Source organism: Petaurus breviceps, unplaced genomic scaffold (assembly GCF_028583685.1).
Source record: "Petaurus breviceps papuanus isolate PSGF00001 unplaced genomic scaffold, PetGlider_PUasm1.0 178, whole genome shotgun sequence".
Lineage (NCBI taxonomy): Eukaryota > Metazoa > Chordata > Mammalia > Diprotodontia > Petauridae > Petaurus > Petaurus breviceps.
In genome coordinates, this window is record NW_027185777.1 from 9,420,034 (window position 1) to 9,445,513 (window position 25,480).

The 25,480-nt window shown below is 36.7% G+C and overlaps 1 protein-coding gene across 2 annotated transcripts in view; it reads left to right on the top strand.

Annotated features, from left to right (window-relative positions):
- The window catches only part of MRC1 (mannose receptor C-type 1), a 127,812-nt gene that overhangs the window by 48,938 nt on the left and 53,394 nt on the right, over positions 1-25,480 (top strand). For both annotated transcript variants that reach the window (XM_069086266.1, XM_069086267.1), the window contains exons 5-8: positions 6,815-6,928; positions 10,489-10,635; positions 16,956-17,138; positions 24,697-24,854. In XM_069086266.1, coding sequence (XP_068942367.1) covers positions 6,815-6,928; positions 10,489-10,635; positions 16,956-17,138; positions 24,697-24,854 — 602 coding nt within the window. The remainder of the gene's footprint in view (positions 1-6,814; positions 6,929-10,488; positions 10,636-16,955; positions 17,139-24,696; positions 24,855-25,480) is intronic.

Below are 25,480 nucleotides of genomic sequence, written 5' to 3' on the forward strand. Positions count from 1 at the left end.
ATACCTTCTACCTTAAAACTCAGTCCTTCCTTCATTCTCATTTTAGTGAACATAGGAAAAAAACACACTGGAGAATACTCACTTAGCTGGCAAGTTTGGAGTAGAAATTCACACTTTTTGCTATTCTCCTCAAATGTTCTCTTTTAATGCTTCATTGTTAGTTCTGGGGGTCTAGGTCAACAGAACACAAGTCTAGCAAGTTCCATTAGAATGAAATTTAACTTTATCCTGGCCCAGATGAAAGAGGCCCATCTCCAGAAGGTTGACCACCAAAGGCAAAACCAAATGTTCTTGCCAACAAACAACTCATGAAATCATTTACTGAAGCAGAGAGGGTTGCAGTCTCTATTACCTGAAGGAGTACTCTTATTAGGCCATCAAAATAACAGACACACACTCAGAACTTAGGAAAAGGATGTCATAAATCATTTTACATTTTTTTTAATTTGAGATGGGAGAAAATATCAGGGAAGTTCATTTGATGCTTCTAGGGCAAAAACTTAGAAAGATTCCTTAACTTTACATGCTCTAATATGGAATTAGAAACCCATTAAAAACAGGATGACCACAGATCATGGCTTTAGAACTGGGAGGGAACTGAGACACTATTGAATTCAACCCTTCATTTTACAGATGAGGGATCTATAGGTGACAGAAGTTAAGTGACTTACCTAGGGTCACATAGCTAGTAAGAGTCTGAAGCAGGATTTTATCTCAAGTTCTTCCTGACTCCATATTTGACACTCTATACACATGACCATCTAACCATTTCCAATAAGCTGGTACACATTTCTCCTAGATTAGGAGACAATGTGGCAGAATTAAAAATATGCATCATTTGGAGCTCAAGCGCCAGAATTCAAATCATAGCTCTGCTACTGGGTAAATCATAAAACCTCCCTCTGACTTGTTTCCTCATCTGTGAAATGAGGGGGTTGGACCAGATGGTCTAAACAGCAGCTTTGTTTTGAAATCTATGCTCCAATTCAATTGATTTCATCCTGGTCAATGATTCAATGTTCATTAAGATCTGTTCTGTCCTTCAGTGCATTCCTAAATTTTCCTTGATTTTGGGGTGGGTGGCTTTACAGTGAATCTTCAGTCTTGAGCCAGATTTCTCACTGGAGAGTCCTGTGTCATAAAATGATGCAAGATTTGCAGTTGCAGAACTGAAATTCAATATGGGAAGTGAAATTTGGTGTGTCTCCTGATTGTTTTTTGCTAGTTCCTTTAGACATTTTTTTTTGGTAGAGGCAAAAAACCAAAGAGAACTCAATGCAGAAAAAAATGTCAATGTAATATTGCCCACAAGTTAATCACACAGAAGTATGAATATTATTCATTTTTACATACATATATGTAATATTTAAAAAGAGAAATATTTTTATTTGATGTACCAACAAAGTAAAGGGTACATTTCATTTTTAAAACAAATATAACTAATTTTTTAGCTTTCCATACCCAAATTGAATAAAATAATTTATTTATGTAAAGACCAATCACAGCAAACTGTGATGTGAAAGGATCTGGTTGAAGTTCTTCATCTATTTCAGCTGATCCAACATGAAAAGTGGGTCTGATCACTAATGGTCTATATGGCATAATGATCACTATTACATTTGAAAAATAATTGACAGCTGCGGCAACATATGAAGAATGCCCCATGCATACCTTTTAATTGAACTGTCCTCCCCTACAGTGCCAAATTGTATTTTGTCTGGGGCAGATTGAATCCAAGTGAGTATTTTAGGGCAGCCACTTAAGGCTTCCATATTAATTTTCAGTTTCCCCTAGGTGGCATAGTGGACTGTGTTGAATTTTAATCAGGACAGATATAAAATTCAAATCCAGGACAGTTAGGTACCCAGTGAATGGAACAGTGGGCTTGGAATCAGACTCATCATCTTGAATTCAAATCTGACCTCAGACACCACCTGTGTGATCCTGAGCAAGTCACTTAACCCTATTTGCCTCAGTTTCCTCATCTGTAAAATGAGCTGGAGAAGGAAATGGCAAAACCAGTTCAGTATCTCTGCCAAGAAAACCCCAAATGGGATCATGAAGAATCAGACAAGACTGAAAGAAGCAACAAAATTAAGACCCTGACTCAGATACCTCCTAGCTCTATGCTCTGAGGCTAGTACAACCTCTGTCACATAATTTGCTCGTCTCAAAAATGCAAAGACTGGAAATGATGACCTCTAGAATCCTTTCTAGCTTTTGGTCTGTGATTTTCCCCTCTCCACCCTCCACAACTACCAGTTATCTGAAAGTGATGGAAACTTGCTAAAAGATTGCTTTTAAACAGTCACAGCATATTTTGGAAGTGGATATATGTGTAGCATATAGAATATTTTTTCTTTTTTTTGCTTTTTGGAGGGAGGAAGGCAGGGCAATTGGGGTTAAGTGACTTGTTCAAGGTCACAAAGCTAGTAAATGTTAAGTGTCTGAGGCTGAATTTGAATTTTAGGTCCTTCTGACTCCAGGGCCAGTGCTCTATTCACTGCGCCACCTAGCCTCCCTGTATGTAGAATATCTGACACAGAAAAATGATCCATCTACATGGGAGGGTGAAGGAAGGAAAGGGAATAAACTTTTATACAGCAGTTAGCACAGAGAATCCAGCTTCAAATTCTACCTGTGACTCTTACTACATGTGCAATCTTGAGCCAATCACTGAAGCTTCATGGGTTGTCTCATCTATAAAAAATTATGTCCTCTGAGGTTCCTTCCAGCTCTAGATATGTGATCCTATTGGGGTTGGGGGTGCTATAATATGTATGATATAATAATATTATAATATATAATATTTTCCAAAGCATTATTTTTGTCATGCGGTATGCAAGCTGCTATAACATTCATTCAACAAATATTAATTGATTACCTTGACTTATGCAAACAACTCAGCTTCATGAATCATGAGAGTGAAGGCAATTAACAAACTCTATAATCCATTTGTTATGGTAGTTATTAGCATCAACAGGCAACCTAGTCTTGATCAGGTATAATACTTGTAAAGTATAAACTTGCTAAGAGACTTATGAACTCTTGAAGTGTTCAATGTATAAGGAACCTTAGAGATCTCCTTGCTGGGCTCCTTTGCTTTATAGATGAGGATGTTAGAGGCCTGGAGAGGCTGAGTGACTTGCCCTAGGTCACACAAGTGACAAATTGGGAAGCCAGGATTTGATTCCAAATAAATTCAGCTTTGAAAGATATTGATGTAGCTTGGTGGTTCCCTAGTACATAGAGCATGGGGCCTGGAGTCAGGAAGACTCATCTTCCTGAGTTCAAATTCAGCCTCAGATACGTACTAGCTGTGTGACCCTGGGCAAGTTGACCCTGTTTGCCTCAGTTTCCTTCATCTGCAAAATGAGCTGGAGAAGGAAATGCCAAACCATTCTGGTATTTTTGCCAAGCAAACCCCAAATGGGGTCATGAAGGGTCAGACATGACTGGACAACAATGAGATAGTTTATACTGTGTGGCAATTGCTGTGAGGAAAATGCTTGATCAAAAGGTGACCAGTGAACCACTTTGGGCAAATACAATGGACTTTTTGGTTCTCATTCACTTTGACTTTGTGTGACACATGACACTGTTAGTCCATTATGGTCCTAATTCTCTGTTTATGGATTGATTCTTTCTTCTCACTCACCAATTCTTTTCAGTCTTCTTCATTCAATTTTGATTTCCCATCTTCTTACACTTTATCTTCTAAATCTGAAATTATCCAGGGCCCTGCCCTCCACCATTTTCTTTTCTTTCTTTACCTTCTTTTCTGGAGAACACTTTTGAAGCTTTCACTCACACTTTCATATGAATGCTTCTCATTTGTCATTTCCTCAACATGAGGAATTTTCACCAATTTTCAGCACCCAGTTTCCAACTACTTTTTGGACTAGACTGGCACTACAAAGCAAAAACAGATGAGGAAAACTAAGGCTTACGACTCACACAGTTCTAGAAACTATTTGATGTGAAGAGTAGTAGCAGATATTCTGGACTGTGACAATCAATCTGCAAACTACATACCAGGCACTATGCTAAGCACTGAGGATACAAAGAAAGGGAAACTAGTCTTTGTCCTTATGGAGCTCACATTCTAATGGGCTAAGTCAAGTAAACAATCTGATCAAGCATGATGGGAAACATACTGACTCCATATAGGTATCGAAATGGGAGAAAGTCCTTTATAGATAGATTTATTAATGGGAAGGTGAAGGAAGGATAGGGAATAAGGATTTATACAGTGCTTACTACATATTGAGCACTGGGATAATTTTTTTTTACAAATATTATCTCATTTGATTCTCACAACAGTGCCATGAGATAGATGCTATTATCACCCCCATTTTAGAGATGAGAAAACTGAAGCTAAAGAAGTTAAGAGACTTGCACAGGTCATGCGGCTTGTGAGTGCCTCAGGCTGGATCCAAACTCATTTCTTCCTGATTCCAGACTCTTCCTACTAAACCACCAGCTACCATGAAGTTTGAGCTGTTTTACTAGTTATCACCTTTTGCCTATTTTAAAATAATTCAGAAATAACAATGTTGAAAGCAATTGAGTAGTGCTCTGGAATTATTAATAAACAAAGGGAAGTTTTTCCATGACTCGAGTAGCTACCAGGTTGATCTACTGCAGGAATCAATTTTTACTTTTTTTTTTTTAATTTTTAAGCAATCGGGGTTAAGTAACTTGCTCAAGGTTACACGGCCAGTTATTTCTGGGTGTGGTGCTGAGTGTCTGAGCCCGGGATTCGATCTCCAGGTTGTCCCAACACTGGAGCTGGTGCTCTTACTCGCTGAGCCACCTGGCCGTCCCTAAGTAATTGGGGTTAAGTAACTTGCTCAAGGTTACACGGCCAGGTGTTTCTGGGTGGGTGCTAAGTGTCCGAGCCTGGGATTCGATCTCCAGGTCTTCTCAACACTGAAGCCGGTGCTCTTACTTGCTGTGCTACCTGGCCGCCCCCGACAGGAATCAATTTTTATAAATTTATTGGAATGCATAAAATCAGAATGGGCAGTCACACTCAATGATGCTTAGTCTAAATACATAAAACTAAGAAAAAAGCATAGAGACTATGAAGATTTCCCTTTTCTAATGTTATTTCCTTGCCATAACTGTAAAATAAGCATTTTTATTTTAGTCATTTCTAAGCTTGGTAGAAACCAGATGCTGAGCCTTCTGAAGTCATGGAAACAAGATCTAGACCTATGGAAGGTTTAGAATGTGCAGAATCTCTTGGGTAGGGGGGGAAAGCATTTTTTTAAACTTGAAGTTTATTTCTCTTCACTCTAGAAAATCTGTCCCATCTGCTCACACTACTACTTTATAATATCATAGTAAGGGTCTACAGGGCAAAATTGATTCAAGGAAAATTTAAATACCTCTTGGTTGAGACATCTAGGTGATAGGCCTGTAGATGCCTCTAGATAACCTAAAATAAAAAATTTTTAAAAGATTTTAGATTGTGTTCTCTCCAGGTAAATCTGTGGTCATTCTATTACTTTACTTTCTTTAAAAAAAAATATTACAGGGGCAGCCAGGTAGCACAGTGAGTAAGAGCACGGGCTCCAGGGTCAGGATGACCTGGGGATCGAATCCCAGGCTCACACACTTAGCAACCACCCAGAAACACCTGGACGTGTAACCTTGAGCAAGTTACTTAACCCCAATTGCTTAGGGGTGGCCAGATGGCTCAGCGAGTAAGAGCACCAGCCCCAGTGTCAGAATGACCTGGGAATCAAATCTGGGCTCAGATACTTAGCACCACACCCAGAAATAACTGGCTGTGTAACCTTGAGCAAGTTACTTAACCCCTATTGCTTTAAAAAAATATATTATATTATGAAAATATGGCCATGTAAGTTTTGCATCATTGTGGTTTCTACTGTTTTACAGAAGTGATTCCCAGTTTCTTAGAAACTGAGACTTTATCATTGTGTTTTTGGTTTTATGATATCAATTGACTATTCCACAAAATGTTATGTTATATAGAGGTGCTGGTCCATATATAGAGAGGTACAATGGTATAGGGAATTCCCAGAGAAAAAGTTTCTTCTAGCAAAGTACAACAGTACTTAATCTCCAGCTATACATTCTTAGAGAGTCTCTTAGGGTGCTAAGAGTTTAATAATAATTTTTTTTTTAAAAAAGCAATCAGGGTTAAGTAACTTGCTCAAGGTTGCACAGCCAGTTATTTTTGTGTGGGTGCCGAGTATCTGAGGCCAGAACTGATCCCAGTTCTCCCGATGCTGGGGCCGCACTCTTACTCACTGTGCCACCTGGCTGCTCCCTGCGCCACCTGGCCACCTCGAGTTTAATAATAATTATAGATAACATTCATAGAGTGTTTACTATGTGCCAGGAAATGTATTAATTGCTTTATAATTATTATCTCATTTTGTACTTAAAATAGCCCGGGGAAGTAGGTACTATTATTATGTCCATTTTACAAATGAGGAAACTGAGGCAAACAAATTAAGTGACTTGTTTAGGTACAAATGAGGAAACTGAGTCTCAGAGGTAAAATGACTTGCCCAAGGTCCCAATGCAGTAAGTAGCCAAGACAAGATTTGAACTCAGATCCTCCAATTCTAAATACGATACTTTGCTATACTATGGCAGAGGCTAAGGTGAGCTAAAAAGAAATAACATATTTTAATATATCATAATAATTTCCTATTGTCATATTAAAAAAGAAATACCAACAAAATAATCCTGATTAGCTGTATAGTTCAAGAAATTAACATTTAAATGTGGGTACACTGGTTTCCTCTTCTGAATGTCAATTATTTTTGTTTTATAGGTTTGACTAATTCACTTACCACAGGGCTCTGGATTGGACTTAACAGTTTGAATTTCAACAGTGGATGGCAATGGGCTGGCTTCAGTCCTTTCAGATACCTGAACTGGCTTCCAGGTAAGTGGCAATTCCTCTGGTGATTGATGGGGTTAAAAATTCTCAGTCCTAAATCTCAAAGGATTAAGATCTTCTAGACACAAACTTAATACACCTATTTCTCAGGAAAAAATGAACAAAAATGAAAAAAAAGTCTTATTTCCTTTGAGGACTGTGGCTACTGGTCTAAGTTTATAACATGTAACTTTAACTTGGGTACTTTCCTGGTAGTCAAAAAGTAAAAAATTATGGTAATGAACTTGATTGAATAGATTTTTAGTCAAATTGCTCCATGATTGAATATTTTCTGTCCTTTTTAGGATGCAGACTTCTAGGGGACATAGATTTTTGCTTTAGTAACATCTATATGACTTGATTGGTCCAATAGTGTCATATGTAAAGGGCATATTTAAATAATAGTTCTTATTACCACTAGCATTGTACTTGATGTATACCACCTACCAACGACTATACCATAATCACACCCAAAGTATCTGTCCAGAGGTGGCATTCTACCAAGTCTTGTATGAAGTATATTTAGAAACCGAATCAGAGGATTTTTGAGTTAGAAGGGATTTTAGAAATGTCTATTCCAACCCCATTATTTTACCAGTAGAGAAACTGGGGCTTAATGGCATATAATGTCTTTTCTCTACTGTGTTATCCAAAGTCACCTTCTGAATGCATGGCAGGACTGGAGTCAGTGGCCCCTAATTCCCAAAACAGGCTTCTATACCTTTCTGTCCCATATAGGATCTCAAGACCAGAATGTTTTATAGTTGCAACCATATGCCATTGTTGGAGTTTATGCTATTTTGCCATAGGAAAATGCTTTATGACATATGTATATACAAATAGTCTGTGAGAAGGGCCAACCAACCAATCAAGCTTTTATTAAGCACTTCCTATTTACTAGGCATTGGGTTATGTAGTAAGAACACAAATAAAATAAATGAAAAAAAAACTACTTCCAAGGAATTTAGTTGCCTGATAATTTGCGAGAGGTAGCACTAGATACTGAATTTGGGAGTGGGGCAGATGTTTCATGTACACAGATTCCTTTAAAAAAAATTTTTATTCTGGGGCAGCTAGATGGTGCAGTGAATAGAGCACTGGCTTTGGAGTCAGGAGGACCTAAGTTCAAATGTGCCCTTAGACACTTGACATTTACTAGCTGTGTGACCTTGGGCAAATCACTTAACCTCAACTGCCCTGCCCTCCCCCCTCCAAAAACCAAAAAAAAAATAATCAACCTGTCCCCCACAACTCAAAGAATTATGGTGTGCCTTGAAAGAAGCCTATCCTTACCTTATAAAGTGAATTATGAAAGGTTTATTTACATCTGCAATAACATGTCTTTGCAAATCACTATTTTCAACTACAAACAACAACAACAAAAAAGAAATTCCATTTTCTAATTTTTGGTCTTCTAATTAAATTGGCTTTCTTTGGCATGAGATATGCCATTTGCTCTCATTTCCACAAGGTAATTATAAACATAGTTTCTCCATTACTAATTCCCTTACAATTATTTCTCTAATCTATAACCTATTTGAAACTTGTAGATAGAGAAATAGGCAGCTACATATCTGTGTATGTAGATAGATAATCAATGCCCTATAGGTAAATATTAATATTCACTATAGGAAGGAAACAACCTGAATGCTAAAGGACATCAGTTTTCATTTTAAACAGCATTATTTATTTAAGATTTTCAGTTCTGTTTTTGATGTCTGTGAATTCACTTCCTAATATGCATCACGTGGCTTCTCACTGGTCATCAGCACAAAGGTTGAAGACTATTTGGAACATAATTTGCTCTTTGACACTATTAGTTTTAGTTATTGAAATATGAAAATTAACGTCAGTTTAGTAACAATAGTCAGGAGAAGAACAGAAGAAAACAGAAGGGTTTGGAAAGAATATAAAATACCCTTATAGAGGAAAAGGCTATTCTTCTACCCCTGCCATACACAAGTGATACAATATCTTCATCGAACTACATTTGACTAGAATTTTAAAAAATTAGCTAGGCCTAGTTTTGCATCTAAGGACAATTTTTGTTGTTTTCCTGTTTTTAAATCAGAAATCCTACACTCTATTTTATTTGCCTCCAATATCACACAAATTAGTTATTATTTTGTTTGGGCTCTTAATTTAATTATAAATAATAGAATGAATGTGGTGCCTCCTACTTGCCTTTCAAGGATTTATTTAAGAAAATGAGAGTAAACATCTTCAGTGAAACAGTGACAGGCAATCCTTAGTATTTTTAAAAAGAAATTATTCCCTCTATTGGACCAAGATCTTTAAGGGACGCTGGAAAACCAATTCAATTTATGCTTGGGAAGCGATCATTGTTGCAAGTTATGATTGGGTAACCTAATTTAGGGAGTTTTTTTCCCAGGTTTTTTTTATTATATTACTTGCTAGATTGGGGTTTCCATAATTTCATTTGCCTGAAGCCTAATTTAATCCAACAGGTATTTATCTATGTGTGAGGCATTGTGCCAGGTACTGTGGATACAAAGAAATCTTCTTGCCTTCATAATGCTTACATTCTAGGCTTACCTTACACAAATTACAATCTCTAGGTATTCAGATACTATTATGACAATGGGAAGCATTTAAAAATTGCTACTAAGTACTATCCCTCCAAGGGGTTGTGAATGATGTATTGAAAACTAAGTTTATGGAGTGAATTATTACTAGAAAAGTAACAAATAACCATAAATAATAAAAGTAATAAATGAAATTACTAGAAAAATATATAATTAATAAGCTATGACAATAGGTTATTGTACTATACCCATCAGTATTTCTTGAAAGTTTCTTACTCCTTCTCTCAAATTATCTCTTAGACCAGATATCCTGTTATTGTTTAACCAAACAGACAAGGAGGGTCAGAAATTTTTAAATATCCTTATACTTATCTTTAAGTAGCTCTGTGAGCTTTACATGATTAATCCAGTAACTTTCACAAATCTCAGGAAAATTTTTTATATAGAAGGCACTTTTGCTGCAGTATTAGAAGGGAAAGAAAACCCTAATCACAACAGCATTGTCAAGTATCTATTGTTTTATAGAATGGATATCTTCTAGCAGAATTGATTGTAAAATGAACCCCCTTTTCCCACTGAAATCCATCATGAGATAGGAGATATGTTCTAGTGGAAGCAGGGGAATATACAGTTAATAGAGTGTTTTAGGAAATAATATTCAAAAGGATTTTGCATTATTTAAAAAAAAAAATTGTGTTCCTGACTCCTGCGCAACTTTTATCATTCTTTATTTCTTGCCTTTCCCTTTCCCCTCCTTTTCTTCCACAGTCTTCCAGACAAAGAGACCTTTTCTCCTGCATGAAGATGTCATCTGACTTCATCCCCATGGCTGCTCTTGGTGTTAGGATAATTAAAGCCACCTCAATAACCCTCCTCCATGTACCTTCACTGTTTCCCCCTTGGTACCAATATTCTCTCTTGGACTTCATAAACACTTCATTTTGGAACTCTGATTAGTTTGGAATTATCACCAATATTTCTCATATCTAAATTTCTCTTTTTTATTTCCTTTCCTCAAAGGAAGTCCAGCACTTGAACCTGGAAAAAGCTGTGTGTTCTTGAATCCTGCAAAAAATGCCAAATGGGAAAATGTGGAATGCTCTCAGAAAACTGGATATATTTGTAAAAAGGGGAACAGCTCATTAAATCCATTCATTATTCCCTCAGGTATGAAAATTATTTGACTTAAAGTGACTGGAAAATCTAGATTTCATTTGTGAGTAAAATTAATACATTGTAAATTCTGTGTAATACTTGGAAAGACAGAGCTAGAAAGTTTATAACTTACCTAAAGGTATCTTGCCATCCCTCACAATTTTTCTACTTTATTTATTAATTTAGTAATGTATATATTTTATATATTTATATTTATTTTAAATAGACAATAAACTTAAATTTCAAATATTTTAAATATATTTGCATATGACTTATTTTTATTATTTTAATTTAGATTAATTCTATTAGATTAATACATATAAAACTTCTACCTCAGAATTGCTCCATCTAATCAATTTTTCATGTCAACTTTCATTATGTCTTAAAACCCTTAACCCTACTTTTCATCTTCACTATGATCTCCATTCCCTATAGTTCTTTCCCAGGCCATCACTCCTGTACTATTTACACTCTCCCTACTTTCCCTATTTCCACCCACTGGTGAACCAAATTCAACTCTATACTAGCCTCTATTCTTGAATCTCTGAACTCTTGAGCTATTGCCAACCATATCTTGCTAAATCTCAACCTTCATTGTTATTGTTGTTGTTCACTTGTTTAGTTGTATCCTACTCTTCATGACCCCATTGATCATAACACACCAGGCTCTTCTATCCTCCACTGTCTCTCAAAGTCTGTCCAAATTCATGGTCATTGTTTCCATGACACTATCTCATCCTCTGCCATCCCTTTTTCCTATTGCCTTCAATATTTCCCACATCTGGGTTCTTTCTAATGAGATCCATCTTCTCATTATGTGGTCAAATTATTTAAGGTTCAGCTTCAGTATTTGACCTTCCTGTGAAATAGTTTTAATTAATTTCTTTTTATTAAGTATTGCTGATTTGATCTCTTTGCTGTGCAAAGGATATTCAGAAGTCTTCTCTAACACCACAGTTTGAAAACACTGATTCTCAGCCTTGGATGATTTCTATTCCATGCTTCCAAAATTATGAAACTGTGCTGAGTATTACAAATGTATATTATTTAATCTCAGTTGGGTCTTCAATGCAGCAAGGCAATGATTCGATTCCTCTGTATTCACTTTTCTACCCACTTCTCCACAGTAGTTTTCTAAAATTTCCTCATTTCCCTAGACATCTCCTTTTTTACCCTTTGTACTCATGATCTCATAATTCACTAAAAACTTGAGACTACTCAATGAGAGCTCCTTTGTCTTTCTTTTCATATCACTCAGACACATTCACCTACTATAAGAAGAGGTAGCCTTTACTAAGGCAAATAAATTCATCTATATGCACTCCTGATCCAATCCCCTCTTTTCTCATGCATATTGCCTCCATTATCATCCCCATTCTCTCATTATTCAAAATGTTTAGTTCTCTATTGATTGCTTCACTGATGCCTACAAACATGCCCTTCCCCCATCAGAAAAAAGCTGTCATTTGACCTGGCCTTCCCTACAAAGCTTGACCTATATCTCTTTTTTTCCTTCTTGACTAAACTCCTTGAGAAAGCTCTCCATAATAGGTGCTTCTGCTTCTTCTCTTCTAAGCATTCTGAAACTTGGCTTCTTATTTCATTCAACTAAATTTTTCTTTCTGAAATCAGCAACAATCTCTTAATTGTCAGATCAAAAGGTCTTTTCTCAATCTCATGCCTTTCAACTTCTGATACCTTTGGGACTGTTGACAGCCCTCTTCTCCTTGATACTCTCTCCTCTGTAGGTTTTCATGACTGATCTTTTTTGGTTCTCTTCTCGGAGGAAGTCTGGAGCAGTTTGACTGCTCCTTCTCAATGTCCTTTGCTGGATCTTTATTCATGCCATGCCCTCTTCCTGAAGGAATTCTCAAGGGTCTGTTCTAGATCCTCTTTTCTTGATTGATACTATCTTGATGAACTCTTTAGCTTCAATGGATTTAACTATTATTTTCATGCAGATAAATCTCAGATCTATTTATGTAATTCTACTCTCTCTCCTGCTCTCTGCTCTCTCATCTACAATTATCTATTGGATATCTCAAGCTGGATATCTGGAAGACATCTTAAAATTAGCTCGTCTAAAACAAAACTCATTAGCCTTCTCCTAAAGCCCTCCGCCTTTCCAGACTTCTCTATTATTATTACATCAGTCCACACATCCATTTCCAAGTCCTGTTGCTTTTGCTTTCACAATATCTCTCATATGAACCCCCTTCTGCCATCTGACAATACCACCACCCTATTTTAAGCCTTCATTTCACCATGCCTGGGCTATTACAAAAGCCATCCAGTTGACTTTTCTGACCCTAATTGCTCCCCACTCCAGTCTACCTTTTACTAATTTTCTTTCTTTTTTTTTTTTTTTAAGCAATCAGGGTTAAGTAACTTGCTCAAGGTTACACGGCCAGTTATTTCTGGGTGTGGTGCTGAGTGTCTGAGCCTGGGATTCGATCTCCAGGTCTTCTCAACACTGGAGCCGGTACTCTTACTTGCTGTGCTACCTGGCCGCCCCTAAGCAATTGGGGTTAAGTAACTTGATCAAGGTTACACGGCCAGGTGTTTCTGGGTGGGTGCTAAGTGTCTGAGCCCGGGATTCGATCTCCAGGTCTTCTCAACACTGGAGCCGGTACTCTTACTTGCTGTGCTACCTGGCCGCCCCTCACTCATTTTCTAAAGTGGTTTTTCCTAAAGCACAGGTCTGACCACGTTACTCCCATACTCAGTAAACCCCACTTGCTCTTTGTTAGTTATCTCTAGGGTCACGTATAGAAGTTTCCAATTGAGTTTGAGGTAATAATTTGAAGTGTCTAGGAAGCAGTTGATGTTGCTGTACTATAGCCCAGGAGAATATTAGAATTAGATAAAAAGACATGGAAATTATTTGTATAATGATGATAATTATACCCATTAGAGTTGATGAGATCACCTGTTCTGTCTCAGAGTGTAAAGCATATGGCTCATGGATACATGCATCCATAATACTCTCAAGTGCAGACCGAAACAAATTAGAGTTTAGTAGGGAAAAAAATTAACAAAATAAAATTTAAAATACAATAAAATGCAGGTAATAAAAAAACTTAAAAGTAGCATCACTTAAAATCTGATAATATTAAATAATACAACTTAATCAGATAACATCACTTATCAGTCAATATTACTTAAAAATATGGCTTAAACTAAGTCTATATCCACCCCACAGAGATCCTTGTACATGGATTAACGGTGTCCATTTCTATTGGAGTTTGACACCACTTCTCCAGTTTATCAACATGTCACCTAGAACTGAGTATAATAATCCAGATCAAATCTGACCAGGGCAGAATACAATGGGAACTACGGTCCTCCATACAGGACTATATGTCTTTATTAACTTAGTCTAAATTTGCAAAAACTTTTTGGCCACCAGATCACATTTGTGCTTCATGTTGACCTAACATTCCACCATGTTTTTGTTTTTCCAGACAAAATGCTCTCTAAGCATGCCTCCCTTGTCATATACTTGGGACAATGATTTTTGTTCCAAGTGTATGATTTCACTTTATTATCATTATACCTTATCTTAGAATCTATCGAATAAATATTCACTCCAGCAGCCAGTGTCTTCATTAGCTCTCTTCCCTTTATACATCCTTTTGATTACATGCCAAGTATAATTTTATTCAAGTCATTGATAAAAATCTTAAATAGCACAGGGTCAAGTACAAACCCTCAATTCAACTTACCCATTTCTTTTTCCTTTATAATAACAACATTCTTATCATTGCTGGCTATATAACAGTGATTCCTCATATATTACAAGAAAAAAAGTATATATATAAATACATATGTGCACATGTGTATACATATGTACACACATATGTATATGTGTATTGTGTTTGCGCACACACACCTATATACACATACACACAGTTATTCCTTCCACATTGTAGGGGTCTGGGGTATGACACCCCCATGATCTGGAAAATCAATGTAAAATTTTTTGGCCTTCCCTTCATACCAGAGAAGGTCTGACTTTTCTTTTTTCTTTTGTGGGTTTTTTATATTATCTTATTGTAAAATTTGTGTTAAGTACTTGGTCATAGGTTATATGTTATCCGCCAGCCCTTGTGTGTTATCTGTGACTACCAACAAAACTCCCCCCAAATTCCCATTTAATTTCTTATGCCAACCCGTGATATATTGAAACGATGATGGGGAAAGTTGCAATGTGGAAGGGATAACTATATATTTATATATTCTCCTCAGTATGTGGGATACTATATTTTTTGCATAAACTTTGGAATCACCATCCTCCAGATCTCTCATATCTGTTGTACATCTCTAGTGACATAGAATTTCTTGTTTGTTTTTTCTGTCATTTTCTTTCATTTGCTAAAATTCTGACACTGGCTTTGATGACTCATCTGCTTCATGAGAATATTTTTCTTTGAGAATTGCTTCATCTTTCTTTTCTTTCATTTTGCCTGGGTGGTATGATGGCTGAGGCACTGATCTTGAAGACAGGAAGAACTGAGTTCAAATCCTGACTCAGACACAGACTAGATTTCTGATCAAGACAAATTATTTAACCTCCCTGCACCTTAGTTTACTCTTCTGTAAAATGAGTGAATTAGACTCAGTCTCTAAGATGCCTTTCAAATCTATATCCCTGATCCAAGGATAATTTAACAATGTGCACTATGCATAGTGAATAAGTAGCTTGGCCTCAAAATCAGGAAGACCTGAGTTTGAATCCTGCTTCAAGTCATTGTTAGCTGTGTGGCTGCATGCCCTGAAGTTGTGGATTTCTTTTACTTCTCAATGAATACTTTTAAGTATTTCCTACAAACAGACATGTCCTTTCCATTTGTGTTGTTTTAAGTGATGAAGTTAATGTTTTCCACAAGAGGGCTCCAAAGTTGCATTAAATTCCTTTCAAGTATATGTAGCTTTGAGAAGCATTTGATAAAAAGAAAATGATGTGTTTTAGTAGGGATTAATATGTTACATAGTCCATCATAATCATGATCAAACATTTAATCTGGACTACTGTATACAGAGCACACTGCCAGGTGTTGGAAATACAGAGAATCCTAAAACAAGCTCTGCGGACTGGATATTCTGGTTGGAGAGACAGGACATATAAATTAAAAGATGCATAATAATATAAGGTAGCATTTTCATTCACTCATTCATTCATTCATTCATCAGCTCACTCACTCATCAATTCTACAAACATTGTCTACTGTATGTAGAAATTGTCAGGGGTTGATAGAGATACAAATTTAGTGAGGTTGGGTCTTTGCATTGCTTCCCTTCCCTATCCCCTTCTCCTTCTGCTTTTCTTCCTCCTTCCCATATTTCTCCCCACTCCTCTCTCTTTCTTTCTTTCTTGTTAAAAACCTAACCTTTGTTCATACTTCAGCTCAAATCCCACTTAAAGTTAGCTTAATTCCTCTGTTGAACTCAGGTCCTATAACATTTATTTGAGTTCTTCAAATATTTAGCACTAAGCATAAGATATGTTATATTGTTGTTTATTCTTTTCTTTGTCCTGGATTTTCAGGTAGGTGATAATCTCCCTGAGAACAAGTAAAGTGTCTCTAGCTTCCCAGTGGCCATTACTGAATTAGGAGCTATGAAAATGTTTGTTGTTGACTATTTAGCAAAAGGGCAGCTAGGCAGTACATTAGATAGAGTGCTGGACTTGAAGTAGAGAAAACTCATATTCTTGATTTCAAATCTGGTCTCAGACACTTTTTTGCTGTGTGACCCTGAACAAATAATTTTATCTTGTTTGCCTCAGTTTCCTCATTAGTAAAATGAGCTGGAGAAGGAAATGGCAAACCATCCCAATATCTTTGCCAAGAAAAGCCCAAATTGGGTCACAAAGAGGTGTACTCAACAACAACAACAAAATTTAGTAAACAAGATTTCTATGGATTTCAAATTAGACTTCACTGAATGTAAAGGATAGAGTTCTTTTTTATCTTTATTTATTTATTTATTTTAGCAATCGTGGTTAAGTAACTTGCTCAAGGTTACACGGCCAGTTATTTTTGTGTGGGTGCCAAGTATCTGAAGCTGGAACCGATCCCAGGTCTCCCGACTCTGGGGCCAGCGCTCTTAATCACTGTGCCACCTGGCCCCCCTGAGTTCTTTTTTTTTAACCTGCAAAAAAACCACCTCATGAGCCACAAAATTAAAAGGGATTTTCATTTTTGGTTCTCATTTTGATTTGCTTCCACAAAGCTATATATAATGTACAAAATGTATGAAATTGTGATTATGATTATTCACTTAAATCTTTCTCTTGTTTGATCTCAAACCTATTTTTTAAAATTTTCTAGAAAGTGATGTTCCTGTCTCCTGCCCAAGCCAGTGGTGGCCATATGCAGGTCACTGTTACAAAATTAATAGGGAACTCAAAATACAAAGAGATGCTTTACGTGCCTGCAGAAAGGAAGGAGGAGATTTGGCGAGTATCCATAGTATAGAGGAATTTGACTTCATTTTTTCCCAGCTGGGATATGGTAAGAATTCACACAAGTACATTCTCCTCTTCCACTGCCTTCTCCCTTAGGATGCAATTACAGATATTGTTATACAATTAGGAAATACTAAGACTTTTTAGTGTAAGTAGAAGCAGTGTGCATAATAGATAGAGTGTTTGGTTTTGAATCAGGAAAATCTGAATTTAGATCTCCTTTTTGATATTTTGCTGTGTGACCATCTGTAAGTTATGGAACTTAGATGGACCTAAAACTAGTCCTTAGCATTTAGGTGGCCTAGTAGATACAGCCACTGCACCTGGAGTCATCCTCCTGAGTGCAAGTCTGACTTCAGACACTTACTAGCTGTGTGACCCTGGGCAAGTCATATAACCCTGTTTGCCTCAGTTTCCACATCTGTAAAATGTGCTGGAGAAGGAAATGGCAAATCATTCTAGTATCTTTGCCAAGAAAAGCCCAAATGGGGTCTCAAAGAGTTGTACATGCCTGAAATGACTAAATTACAACTAGATTATAGATGGGGGAAAGAGAAGGGAAAGGAGAAGGGACAGAAGAAGGTAGAAAGGGATAAGAATTTGTGTTATTATTGTATTTGTATTATATAAGAATTGTGATTTAAGTGGGTAGAAGGAGTTTCCATTCCAGGAGTTCTTGTATGTACAACTAAATAGTATCTATAGTGAGATGCTGCATGGCATAGAGAATGGAATCTTAGAGTCCAAATGACCTGGGTTCCAGTGTTGCATCAGACACATACTAACTGGAAATGTTATCCTGGAAATCTGTTTAACTCTTCAGTGTCCCCAGGCAATTCTTTAAGACCATAAATTGCTGAATAGTTGCTGATTGGCTTTAGTGGAGGGACTTTGCTTAATGGGAATTCTGTACCCAAAGGAAATCAAGGGTATGGATTTTAAAAAATGGCAAATTTACAATATAGCAAAAATTCAGGCATGAGAAAAGTAACCAAAAAGAAAGATTTATTTTCCTTTTTAGTGTAAAATCCACTTATCAAATATTTTCTGTTTTTCAGCTACATTTCACTCTTCTAGGTGTTTTCAAGTTCTAGGGTAACATACATATTACATATGCTAAAAATGTACATTATAACATGTTTTTCATTCATGCACATGTATTTAAGGCTCAATTAATCATATATATATACATATGTATTTATTTATTATAAAGTTTCACAGGCAAAGTCCACAAATTAACTTGCCAGAAATTTTTTTTTAATTTTTGTCATCATTTTTTTATTTCTCAGCAATGAGAGAAGATGTTTCAAAGAATGGGTTTAAAAGGAAGTGTGTGTGTGTGTGTGTACCCACACATTAATACTTTAGCCTAGTTTTTAGGTTCAGAATGGCAGAAAGATATAGAACATTTTCCAAATAAAATAATTTAAAGATTTTTAAAGATGAATATAATCAACACAGGTTAGAGCAATTAAGATTGCTTGTTCTGAAGTCTTTGAGGAATTCAAATTCACCCAAATGAACTTCAGTCACTGGTACCCAAATAATTGTTAAATATTATTGCTCAGGAATACTATGTAACCTTTGAAAAATTGTGGAGATTGGTGGAAGTATCAAAAGACTGGAGAAAAGCAAATGTTTATTTTTTTTAAAAGAGAACAGCTAGGTGATGCAGTGGCTATCTGGGCTTGGAATCAGGAAGACTCATCTTCCCAAGTTCAAATTCAGCCTCAGAGAACTACTAACCTGGGCAAGTCACTTAACCCTGTTTGCCTCAGTTTCCTTATCTGTAAAATGAGCTGGAGAAGGAAATGGTGAACCCCTATGGTATCTCTGCCAAGAAAACCCCAAATGGGGTCCTGGAGAATCAGACATTACCGCTATGGCTCAACAACAACAGAGAAAAGATAATGCAAGCTATGGGCCAGTGAAGTGGACTTTGATTCATGGCAAAATTCTAGAATGAATCATTAGAAGAGAGAGTAAATGTCTAGAAAAGGAAATGGTGATCACAGTGAGCTGACAGAAACACATCTTCAAGAACAAGTCATGCTAGACTAACCTTATTTCCTATTTTTTTTTAAAGCAATTGGGCTTAAGTAACTTGCTCAAGGTTACACGGCCAGTTATTTCTGGGTGTGGTGCTAAGTATCTGAGCCCGGATTTGATCCCCAGGTCATCCCAACACTGGAGCCGGTGCTCTTACTTGCTGTGCTACCTGGCCACCCCCTTATTTCCTTTTTTTTGACACAGCTCCTCTACTGGTAGATCGGGGTAATGTTGTAGATGCCATTCATTTTAGCAAAGCATTTGATAAAGTTTCTTATATTATTATTGAAAGAAGATGGAGAAATGTGGACTAGAACACAGCATAATTGAAAGGAGTCATAAGTGGTTGAGTGAACTTTTTCTAAGAGGAGTCAGTGGTTCAATGTCAGCTTGGCAAGAAGTCTCTAGTAGAGTGTCTCATTGGCATTGTATGATTGTATGGATTACTTGAATAAAGGCAGCAATGGCATGCTTATGAAATTTTCAGATGACTTAAAGCTCTGAGAGGTTTCTCATACCCTTAATGATAATCAGGTATCAAAAGAGGCCTTGATGGACTCGAATATTTAACTAAATTTAACAAAGTGACTTTCAGTGGTGAAAAGAAAATATAAACTAGGGAAAACATGATGAGAAAATAGTTTGTAATATTATCTGGGAGTTTAGTGTAATGCAAAATTAATATGAGTTAACAGCAGGATATAGTAGTCAAAAAAAGCTAATGCATTTTTTGTCTGTATTGAGATAGGGATAGTCTCCAGTGATGACAATTGTCCCATTGTACTTCTCTGCTCTGAACACTTCTTGAATATTATGTTCAGTTCACTTTTTAGGAAGGACATGAATAAGTTGGAAAGAGTCTTTGGGAGGCTAGCCAGCATGGGGAAGGGCTTTGACTTCATACCATATGAGGACTACTAGTTAAAGGAACTGGGAATGTTTAGCCTGAAAGAAAGAAGACTTAGTAGGAAATACAATCACTTTCTTTAAATATTTGAAAGACTTCTATGTATAAGAAGATTTAGACTTGTTTTGTTTGGTGCCAAATGCTAAAAGTAGGAGCAATGGATGGAAGTTGCTGAGAGGTAAATTTAGACTTGATTTCATGAAGAACTTCCAAAAAAAGTAGAGCTAGTGGTAAGTGAAATGGGCTGTCTTAGAAGGTTGTGGGTTTATCCTCATGGGAGATGCTCAAGAAAAGATTGGAGGATCATATTGAAATGGGAATTCCTTATGGGGTATGGATTGATGTAAATGGTCTCTGAGGGCCCTTCCAGCTCAAGTGTCTCATAATCCTGAAAATTAATGAGACCAGAAACTCATTCAGTACCTACAGCCACAAGTCATAGCCCTCAAGCTATGAATGATAAGTCTTCTGAATCATAGCTGTGTAAGTCATCTGTTTCCATCAAGAAGAAGAGGAAATGAGTCATGATCATGGCAGAGGCCAGCCCCTTCCTGATGCATAACTATGGAACAAGTTAGGAGATTAGAAAAAGTAACCAGAAGTTAAGGAGATGGCAGTTAAAGCTGAGATAGTTGGAGAGAGTCATAAAAGGGGGTAACAGAGAGACAGAGGATGCAACTATTAGTTATTTTAAAATTCTTCTTAAGAATTAACTAATTTTCTCTAGAAGATACTCCATACTTTTTTACTTTATTGATGGGCATTTATCTAAAGTGACTGGAGTTTGAAGAGATATCTGAAAGAAATAGTTACAACAGTTAAAAACAAATGTCTTTTAGAATTTTTTAGATTGTTGATGTAATCATTTTTATATTAACCATTGAATATATATTTAAATTACATAGAGAGGGAAATATAGTGATATTAATGATAATGATGCTCTAATCACTCTATAGATATTCATTGTCTACTTTTAATAAAATTAGAAAAGGTAAGTATCAGTGGTAGAGGAATGGACACTTTCATGAGGACATTTTACAACAAAGTCCTCAGTTCCCCCATTACTGCTGAGGGACTATGGCTTAAGATCAATCACAATAATAGGTAGCCTTCTAAAGCATTGTAAGATATTTAAAACACTTTGTGCATTATTTCATTTTTTACCTCATCCCTAAATTTTAATTTAACAAATGAAGAACTCGAGGCTAAGATAAATAATTTTCCCAGTATCACCCAGTTAGTAAGTAACTGAAGGAGGATTTGAACTTAGGTCTACCTGACTCCAAATCTAGGGTTCTATCCCCTGCACAACTGAACTGTCAGTGGCAGCATCTACTGGAAAAATCTGGCACCCAAAATGCTTAGCAGTGGGCTCGGAGTCTGCTGGTTTACAATCCTTTCCAGAGCAGCTAAGGAAAGAACTGTGCACCCCTCTTCCAAATGAAATTCTGTCATTCATGTTTCAGAACACTGGAAACACCTGCTGCTATTGGCCTTGGGCCAACAATGGACTTCTCCAAAAATAAAGTTCATCGGCATTTAGCGGAAGGGCTAAAACCACTGAAGGAAACACTGAAATGGAGAAGTCTTTGAACATTTTCAGGATCTAACCAACTTTTCCTCACTCTCCCTGACAATATCTTTGCAATCTTCTGGCAAGTGATTTTATTTCCAAGATGAAAATGATCAAATTAAACCCACACATGGCTACTTTGACATATGCATAGCTCATGATGGAATCTCTAGAAAATTAACATACTTTTCAGGGTCTACTGTTACTTTCCTTTTGGGAAATGCCTGAACTGAAGGCAGAGTTAGATGATGTTATCTTAGGACCTGGAGGGACCCAGATCCCTACAAACATTACAGACAAACTCTAAAAATACACCTAAAGAAATCCAAAGAAAAATGGCTGTGATTTCTTTCATCTCATGCAGGACTGCATGAGATGTGCTTAAACTTTGAGTCATTCATTTTTGCTGCTTTTAAAAATTGACATATGTTGTTTCTACACACCTTTGTTTCCTAATTCCTTTTGCCTTCCATATATATTATACATATGTATATACACACATATATACACACATATACATACATGCATACATACACACATACATATATGTGCATATATGTATTGTACACACATTCTAGATTTGTTTCTACCCTTTGTATTACTTCATATATATCATTCCAAGATTCACTCTATACTTTATATTTGTCATTTTTCAAGGTGCAGAAATATTTCATTACATTCATATATTACAGCTTGTTTAACTTGTCCTCCAACAGTGAGATGCTTCTTTGTTTCTAGTCCTTTGCTACTACAAAAAAAGCACTACTATAAATATTTTAGTGTGTGTTAGACCTTTCTGACTTGAACCTCCTTAGGGTATATACTTAGCAGTGGGAGGTCTGGATCAAAGGGTGTGGATGTTTAATAATATCCTTAACATAATTCCATATTGCTTTCCAAACTGTTTGGACGAATTCACAGCTTCATCTTTTGTTAATTCAAGGGAAGCTATTTCATTTTCCTAAAATAATGTATTATTCTTGTGATCTAAAAACAAAACCCAAAAACTTTCCACCAGATACCCTCCAAGACTACTTGCAGACAGGAAATCAGCAATCAGACTTCTATCGATTTCGTTGACTAACAGTTCAATGACAATAGTCAAGGTATAACCTACCTCTTCAACTTATATGTCTCATATATCAGTCAATTTTATCACAAAAATTAAAGTGCCTTGAATATAGCACTATCACTGAAATAATAGATTTTTTGGGATAACTTAAACTCTTTATTTGAAGACATTAGTGCTACTACTCCATGTCATAAATGCCACTATTATGGGGGAAAAGCAAGGGGATGTGGCCAAAGTAATATTGCAGTTAGGTGGATTTGAAACAAGTTGAATGTCCAGACCCAAAGGGTTGTCATTAATGGTTCAATGTCTTCTTGCCAGGTAGTCTCTAGTGGTATGTCTCAGGGAATCTGTGCTTAGTCCTGAGCTGTTAATCATTTTGATCAAGGACTTAGAATAAGGCATGGTTGGCTCACTTCCCAAATATGCACATGAGTCAAAGCTGGGAGGGATATTTAATGAATTGGGGGATGAATTTAGAATTCTGAAAGATTTTGATAAGCCAGATATTGGGTCAAATCTAATACTCCTTAGGGATAAGTATAAATTCTTCCATGTGTGAAATCCATCTCACAAATAGAACAGGGAGATGTTTATGTGAAAAAGATCTGATGATAGTATGAGTAAAATAGGGATTGTTGTTGTTCAGTTGTTTAGTTGTGTCTGACTCTTCATGACCCCATGGACCACAGCATGCTAGGCCTTTGTATCTTCCATCTCCCAAAGGGGCATACAGGTAGAGTTAGGATATGGTAACCAAAAAAATCTAGTGGACTCATACTGGATTGAGTGTCCATGACTGAGGAAACGATAGTCCTTCTGTACTCTACAATGACAAAACGACATCTGGCATGTGGGTTGTATTAAGAGCATCCATTTTAGAAAGTACATCGGTCTATCACACGGAAAAGATATTGACAAGTTGTCTAGAAGAGGGCAACCAAGATGGCGAATGACCTCAAGTTCCTGCCATATTAGGATCAGTTGAAGGAAATGGAAATATGTAGCCCAAGGAAGAGAAGACATGGCAGGGGGGGAGGCAGAAGGAGTTGGAGATAGAACTCTTCATGTATCTGCAGGGCTATTTCATGGAAGAGGGAGTGTTCTTCTGCCTGGTTCCAGAGGGTGAGAACTAGTAGCAATAGAAGTTGCAAGGGAGCAAATTTGGGCCTGATGTAAGGAAAAGCTTATGAGCAATTGTAGCTATCCAAAAATGGAATGGGATTTCTTGAGAGATAATGGGAATATAATATACCATCATATATCATATCATAGTGTGTATACATATACATGTATGTGTATATATGCATGTGTATATACACACACAAACCAGAATATGAGACCTTCACTTGGTCTCCAAGCAAAGGTTGGATGACCATTTGTGGGATACTTTCTTAAAGAGAGCCTCTTTTAGGTATAGGATGAACTAGATCAACCCTGAGGATCCTTCTAACTCTGGAATTGGTGAATTTTTTAGTGTTTTTCAAAACACAAATCAGACGATTTAGAAATGGTTTGTCATATATCTGTATAAGTAGGGTATAACTTGCAGTCATGAGGGTGGGGAACTGGGCACAATGTTTCATGAATAGAAAGGTTTCAATCAATCATTTATACCAAAAATAACTTTGTAAGATGAAGGGTTGACAATTCAATTTATTTACCAAGTATATGTTTGTTTAGTTATTGCTATCCATAGAAAATAGGATCTATAATTGCTTGACTAAACCTGACTGCTAAGTTTCACTTTTGTAATTCAATGTGGATAGACTGACAACATTGAATGTAGAGGAGGTTTGAGACCTCTCTACAGAATCTATGCTCAAGTTGATCCTATATGATGACATCAATAGGGCCCATAAAAGGGTAAGCCTGATGGTGATAAAGCAGAAAGTCACAATTGCCTAGTGCCCTTCTTACCATCTAGGAAGCAATTCCCAACCCCCCCCCCCCAAACTTGTATGATAATGTGTCTCTGTGTATTTTTTTTTCTTTTTATTTAGTGGACTCAGATACACTGTGGATTGGGTTGAATGATCTCAGGATTCAAATGTATTTCGAATGGAGTGATGCGACCCCTGTAACCTTCACTAAATGGCTTCCTGGAGAGCCAAGTCATGCCAACAACAGGCAGGAAGACTGCGTCGTGATGAAGGGAAAAGTAAGAGGATGCTTATTAATAGGTGTCTTGCAGTAACCAAAGCTTGCCTCAAACCAAGCCATGTACAATGTTCTCTCCTTTTTCTGCTCAGCCCCTTGTGCATGGTTATTTAGGGTAGGTGGACATAAGTCAGATTCACCCAGATCCAAATGTCAGCCTCCTCCAGTTAGCTCCTAAAGAGGAATGTACAGCAGTTTACAAAAGGGCGCTAACAGAAATGAGTGGATTTACATAAAAAATTAACCAGAAATGGCCAGTCATGTTGGCCATCTCTGACTAGATCCTGTCTGTGAGGAGATTGCACACAAGGAGAATCTGGTTCTCATTCTAGCTAGTTCTCCATGTAATAGATACAACCTTTCATGGTATGATCAATTCCCCAAGAATATGCCACATATTTTGTGAGCTTACTTGGAGTGTCTTCCACTTAACAAATCATGGTGTGCATATGTTAAAGAGTACCTGACTGAATTAAAATAATCATATGATTATCATTTTTAAAAAATCTAATAGTAGATAGTAAAAAAAAAACACATTTAGCACTTTTTTTTTGGAGGGCAATTGGGGTTAAGTGACTTGACCAAGATCACACAGCTAGTAAGTGTTAAATGTCTGAGGCTGGATTT